At 40.3% G+C, this 7,166-nt stretch overlaps 1 protein-coding gene across 2 annotated transcripts; it reads right to left on the reverse strand.

Annotated features, from left to right (window-relative positions):
- Positions 1 to 21: 21 nt before the first annotated feature.
- On the reverse strand, positions 22 to 6,762 carry henmt1 (HEN methyltransferase 1). 2 transcript variants are annotated; one of them, XM_056415455.1, is made up of 9 exons: positions 6,679 to 6,762; positions 5,321 to 5,433; positions 3,956 to 4,090; positions 3,613 to 3,795; positions 3,114 to 3,306; positions 1,740 to 1,974; positions 1,368 to 1,461; positions 1,013 to 1,170; positions 22 to 351 (listed from the first exon to the last, which is right to left on the reverse strand). In XM_056415455.1, exons 1-9 carry the CDS (start codon positions 6,760 to 6,762, stop codon positions 254 to 256), a joined length of 1,293 nt encoding a protein of 430 aa, XP_056271430.1. In that variant the 3' UTR covers positions 22 to 253. The 2 variants fall into 2 exon arrangements, with proteins under 2 accessions (XP_056271430.1, XP_056271429.1); XM_056415454.1 differs by having other exon boundaries at positions 22 to 1,170.
- Between the last annotated feature and the right edge of the window lie 404 nt (positions 6,763 to 7,166).

Genomic DNA, 7,166 nt, shown 5'->3' on the forward strand with positions numbered 1-7,166 from the left:
ATTCAACCTGCAGTCACAATGTTAGCATTTTTACAGCGAGTTTTATTATACCCTTTGCATTTCAGGAGTATACTCCGATTTAAGAGGCCAACGGGTGTTTACATACAACACAAAAAGTCCAAACAAGCCCTCAAATCAATCCAAAAGCCAAAGTTGCAGCGGTGCATTCTGGGAATTGTTGTCCGTACGATCGAGCCGTCCAGATGTCACCGAGCGGAACCCGCGCGCCGACAACGAAGACGTCCGATGCCGATCACGCGTCTGCGTCCCAGTCTTCCTCTGGCTCGACACTTCCTCTGGCATACCCGCTGTCGTCCAAATCATCATGCTCCTCTTCCTCCTCTTCTTCTTCTAGGAGAATATAAAACACAAAGGAAGCAGCGGTGTCCAAACCACAGAAACCATCGGGCATCAAAGATCATAGAATAAGAAGCAGAGCAGGAAATAGATGCAGTGTGTGTAGAATGGACACAGTAAGAAATGATGACACCTGCTGGTCAACCTTGGTATTGCATTTGTATCGGACATCAGATGAAAGTGTTTGTTGCCGTTTTGCTCAATAAGTATTGTATTGTAAAAAAGGACCGCTTTTAAAAACAGTCCACCGCGTGTGGCAGATTGATGAGTACAGGATTCGTACGGTCATGGAAAACCTGGAAAAGTCATGGCATTTTTAAAATGGTCATTTCCAGGCCTGGAAAAATGTAAATCATAAAAGTTTTGGAAAAGTCATGGACATTTATTATCATCACATTCATTTACGCCGAGTTTACAATAATTAATGTTTTTTTTAAAGAAAAACGCTCAAAATATAAGCCGGCGTACGCTCTCAATACGCACAATGTTCATGTTTCTACCGAGATTTCAGTTTGGTTATGGAAATTTGGTTAAATGTCATGGAAAAGTCCTGGAAATCCACTGGTCAAAATGTGTAAGAACCCTGTGAGTACATATTTACATTCTGCACAAAAACATATGATGGGGCATAAAAGCGATGGAACGTTACTAGTGCCTTGCTCCTGGTTGTTGAGGAGCACCGCCAAGCCGTCCTGGCTCAGTGTGACGTCGGGGTGATCCATCAGGTGCTGCCGGAGGTTACCGATACTTCCGGCCAGGGCGCGGACCTTGGGGTAGCGGGACCAGAGCACAACCAGAGGTATGTGCACACACCTGAAAAAAGATGACGTTATGACATCATAACCCTCATGGCACAAAAAAATAATGTCAGAAGTAAAGTCAGTATTGAGATTAGAGATGCTACAGAACCGAGGCCGTCTTTATGATCTGCCCGCCACAAACTGACTTTTAAAAATGCGCCGTTGGAAGAACTCTTCCTCTTCATCTTCATCTTCCTCAAGGAAACCAACCTGTTCACTTTGCAGGACTCCTGTTGCCCTTGGCCATCTTTCCAAAACAGCTTTCGGTCCTCAACTTCCTGACGCTGCACCAGAATCCTCATTGCTGCTCGGAGGTATGTAAAAAAAAAATAGAACGTTTTTCGTTTGCCTAAAAGTTTTTTTACACACAAAAACCTGGCAGTATAAAATACATCGATATCGTGGAGAAACCTTTAATTTACACACACATTCAATGTTGCTGGCCCCGTTACTTCTACTCTCACGTATACTTTCCATCTTATTCTTCAACAGAACACAAACTGATGCCTTCTTTGAACACTTTTTTAAATCTGGGATGTTCATTACATCACATTTGTTATGGTCATTTCGGGGGATGTTCACCTCTCTGCTTCTCTTCCATCTCCAGGTGGCGCTCCTCCTCTTCCTCCTCCTCCTCCCCGTCAGCGTTGCGCGGTGGGTCACTGCCGTAATCCCACCTGCCGGTCTCCCGTTTGCCGGTCTCCTCTTCCTCCGCCCATCTTCTCCTCAGCTTGTCTGCCCCGGACAACACCTCCATCACCAGGACCCGACTCAAGATGTTGTTGTCATGCAGGCTGGGGTAGTTCTTACTATACAGCTAATGTAGAAAAAAGGGTTTAAAGAATACAAATGGAAAAAAAGACGGATCACAAAATCGGATTTTCATCGTGGTAGAAATGTAGCGTCTTTCAATGTAATCATATTGTTTTTTATTTATTTATCAAGTATGCTATTCACACAGAAGTATACAAAACCATGTGGTTATTTTAGATATAATATTTATTTCTTAAATTGAAGGAAAACATGCTATATTGTGATCTTAAATGAGCTTCATCGGGACAGAAGATGTTGGCCACACCTCCCAGTCCTACTCCTACTGATCCATAACAGTAAGTCAATTATTACTCAGCCAGTTGGCTTTAAAAATGTACTTTTTCTAAAAATCCAGACTCTGACAAGCTAGATATTAATCTATAATTATTTACTTTTATTCATTAGCTTCGAGTTTCTATTTTTAATGGCAGTGTGTGTTACAGTAGGCTACATGCAGACTACCAAGACGACCGATGCTGTAGTGGCTGATGCTCGCCAGCAGAGGGCGACAGAGACACGTCACTTCGAAAGATCCCCACTGTCCTTCCTGTTTTCTGGGGTGTATGAATCAGTGTCACCCCACGTCCAGAAAAGTTCAAATCTTTCTTGTCAAATTGATATTGCTCGCTGAATACTGAATTAATTAGGTTATTTAATGACTAAACTGTTCACATCTTCAATCTCTCATAACACTCACAACTTGTAGGAGGGGATTTGTCCATTTGTTTATTAATAAATGGACAAATTAGTATTCCTTTTCTGTTAGGTATAAAACAAAATAAATTAAATAAAGAGAAAACAGTGGCATGACTAAAATATCTGAACAGTTTGCTGAAAAGGAAGGAGACACTATGCATTTATAATTGTGAAACAAGAGGGTTAAAGGAAGAATTTGACTCAGTCATTTTCTCATTATATATATCTTCTTTTTTTTAATCTAGTGAGTCAATAGAGTACGTTTTCATTTTTCCCACAATGTGTGGATTTAACATCTATGGTGATCTAAAAACTGACAGAAAACCTGAAAACTTTATTTGAATAAAGCGGGGAAATAAAAAAAAACTCATATTCACAGTCTTTGAAGACTCTGCCAACATTGATGCCCGACTCAGAAATCACCGATCTCTAAACAAGGTCACTCACCAGAGTGTATGAAAGCACATCCTCGGCCTCCTCACAAAACAACACGTTGTTGTTGTTGTTCCCTTTTCCCCCGAGCCGGTGAAACACACCGATCTGGGAGCAGAAGCCGATGCTTTGGTGCTGGTCCGGAGGAGGCTGTCCGACCCCGGTGAACTCCACCTCGTAGCCGTAATCCAAACACACCCCCAGAGCCCTGAGGGGGGGGGGGGTGTTAGGAAAAGTATGTTTACAATCTTCACAAGTGTTTTAGGGTGGATTTACTTATTAAAGTCAATGTTTCTTAAATTAACTTTGTTATGTCTCTTAACTTTTAGTTTCTTTTTACTCGTTTTATTCTGTGTTTTTTGTTTGTAACTGTGTGTGTTTTTTTATTGCTGCTTGTCTTGTCCAGGTGACACTCAAAAATTAGATGTCTAATCTCAATGGGATTCACCTGGTTAAATAAAGGTTTGAATAAATAAATAAATGAAAATCAGCGCTCTCCGTGTTCAGAGCGTACCAGGACTCGAACTCGGCTCTGCTCCACTCGAACTTGTGGTCGTGGTGCCGAAAACCCACGTTCCCCGGGAACAGAGGGTTGAACTCGCAGTTGGGGGTACTGACGATCACGGCCCCCGGAGTCATGTAACCGAAGACCACGTCGGAGAAGCGCTGCACATCGGGGAGCGTGAGGTGCTCGATGCTGCAGAGAGGCCACGGGGGAAAACAACGGCGATACGTTACGTCACGGAGAAGCAGAAAGATGAATAGAGAGACCGGACGTGATAAACAAAAACAAAAGAGACGAGAATAAAGCAGAATATTCACACTGGCGTAGCTACGAAGACCCAACGGCCTCTTACAGCTCGATGCTGGTCACCAGGTCAAATCCCCGGAGGCGGGCGTCCCTCTGCGTGACGGAGCCCTGGTACAGCTCGATGCGCAGCTGCCTGTCGCTCGGTTGCAGGTAGTCGGTCAACATCGGAGCCAATCCGTGCCTGGAGGAACACACAAGCGGGGGTGCTCCAGAGGTCAAAAGGTCAAGCTGTAATCCACTAAGCCACAGGTGTCAAACACAAGGCCCGCGGGCCGAATCTGGCCCGCCACATCATTTTATGTGGCCCCCTGACAGCTTGAAAGACATGTGATCGCCTAAGAAAAATATCCCGCGCTTTTATTTTGAAGGTTTCAAATTAAATGGATTTATGTTATAATATTAGACATTTTTTCTTCTGTACAATATTTATAAACTTACATAAACAATAATCAAATTCAAAGCGAGTTATTTAACAATATGCTGGAGTAGTTTATACTAAAATATCCCACTTTTATTTTGAAAATTTCAAATTGAATGGATTTATGATATGATATTAGAGCAGTTTTCTCATGTACAATATTTCTATGTTTCAGTTACACCGGCCCTTTAAGAGGCAGCCATGACGCTGATGTGGCCTACGGTGAAAATGAGTTTGACGCCTCTGCACTAAGCAGATAGAAGAGTTATTGAAGGCAACAGGGTTTTTTCTCCCTTTACTACAACATGTTAAAAAGAGATACACTTTTTAAGCTCGACAACGATATGCGTGTCGAGTCCAGTAATCACTATTTATTATGAGATGGGAGCCATTCATGTTTTTTGAGAGGTTTCCCCATGTGGAGCACAGATCCAATGAGAACAGGGCTGAGAGGTAAGTCACTAAACCTTCAATATATGATCATATTGTGTTCTTGTTTTACATTATATTGTCCAAATGAATGAACTGGATTTAAGAAAAATATGAATCCGAGCTTAAGTTGGCATGAAGAGTTGCCTGGTATGGATATTGTGAAATACATTGTGACGGAAAGGTTATTGATCATTAATTTGACTAGTTTAGGTGAGTTTACACAGACTTCCATATAGGGCTGAAACTAATATTATATTTGTATGATTGATGAATCTTTTTAAAAATATGTATCCATTAATAATTTAGACAAAAGCCAAATATATATATATATATATATATATATATATATATTTAATAAATATTTTATATTCACGTTTGTAAATCGACACCCAGCGGAAATATTTTTATTTTATTTATATAGTTTTAATATTTTAACCTGATTTAACAACTGACATCAAATATTGATCAACTTTGTTGCTGATTATCTTTCTGTTGATGATTCTCAATGATTAATATATTTTTTCCTTGTTTCCTTCAACTCAATATTATATAAACACATACATCCTTTTCTTCAGCTTGGCACCGTCGATGTCCATTCCAACCAGCAGTTCAATTTCCCGGTGAAACTTCAGGAGCTTGAGAAGGCTGCACTCACTGCACCCCAAGTCCAGCACCTGAGGAGGAGGGAGACAGAAGTGTCGTGGCTGGAGGGAGAAGTCCAAACTTATGTGAAGCGTATCACACTTCTAAAGAACCCAAACCATCATGAAGAACAATTCATGCTCATAACTTGATTATTTTCTGTCAACCGTGGTCAACTCAGCCGACCAGTTGGGGAAAGAAATACACAAAATTAACAGAAATTGCAATTTTAGTGTAAACATTTTTTATAGCAGCAGCAAATGGGTCAAAACTTAAAACAAGAAATGTTATTCTAGTATTTTGTGTATATGGCATATAATAAAAATGTAATTAAATCGATAGCAGACCGATTGCAGATATTGTTATCGATGTATCTTTATGCTGATGATTTGAAAAGGTCTGGGCCTGCTCAAGGGATCAGGGAGTAAGGAAGTAGCAGCCTGTCAACACTGAGGAACCAGCAGATATTGCTAAAAATGCAATGCTCCTTCCCTTACATGCAAAGAAGTAGTCAGCCTAGAAAGAGCAATGTTGAAATGTTCTTTCATGCATTTAATTAAACGTGCAGAAATGTTTTTTAAAATTTTTAATTTGGTGGAGTTTGTGTTATTCTAAATTCTGACAATAACATTTAACGTTAAATGTCGTACCGCAAACATCTATCATGTCTCTTTGATTACATTATTGTTTAATACAACATTTTAATGTTGACAAGTCTTTATATCTCTCAGCTATATCAAAATGCTTGATTTTAGTTGTATTCATGGAGTCAGAGTTGTCCTTAAAATAAATCAGTTAAAATCAAAGAATAAAGTAAATTCTACCACAATTTTGAAGGATTTATTTTTATATAAAAATGGGACACAGGCAATGTGGTAATTCCTGTGATATAGGTTAATCCAATTGATCATATTTTCATATGTAGTTTGTAAAATACTATTAATTAATACCTTATTTTGAAAACCGGAAATACCGATAGTTGCCCAACGTCATTACGTTTACCAAAAACATTGACATTACATCAAAAACAAGTGCACGTTTCAGCGACATTAGTTCATTGTTTAACACGTTGGTGTTTAAAATGAAGTTTAGAGTTTGTTACTTTCTTTTAGTTTGTCACTAAACATTTAATGCAAAAACTGGATTTCCGTTAGCAGCAGTTGGCTCCACGACATCAGCGAGAGCGGCTAGCTTATTATTATCGTTAGCGAACATTACACAAACAGACGTTTTCTTTAAAACAAACGTGCAAAGTGTGTTTCTCATGAAGAAGGTACCTTCTGGGGTTTTCTCCTCTTGACAAAATCGATGACAAATTGATGTCTCTGCCTGTGAAGCGGCGGACTGAAGATCGGGTCCATCTTGCCGTTGTATTCCGTTCGTTACGGTAAACGTCAACTGCCCCACGCGCACGCGACCCCAGAGCGCGCTGCTCTTATCGAGTGATGACGCGGTATTACTTCTACATGTATATATTGTTAAACGAGGAAATAAAGACAGTTTTGTGCGGGTTAACCCATTTTATTTCTACTTTTGAAGCGCTTTATCCACTCGGAATAGCTCACGTTAGATTGCTGCTGGCTCTGCCCTCGACGAAAACTCGGTGGAGTGGGCGGTTTCAAAGCTCTCGACCGGTGTTTCGGTTTATCAGGCGACCGTGTTAACTTGTGACTTTCACCCGAACGCGTGTGTTGTAGTAAAGACAACTGTTGGAAATAGGAAGATAACACGTATAGCTGTCCTCGTGAATGCCGTATTGTTTAAT

The sequence above is a fragment of the Pseudoliparis swirei genome, chromosome 5 (assembly GCF_029220125.1).
Source record: "Pseudoliparis swirei isolate HS2019 ecotype Mariana Trench chromosome 5, NWPU_hadal_v1, whole genome shotgun sequence".
Lineage (NCBI taxonomy): Eukaryota > Metazoa > Chordata > Actinopteri > Perciformes > Liparidae > Pseudoliparis > Pseudoliparis swirei.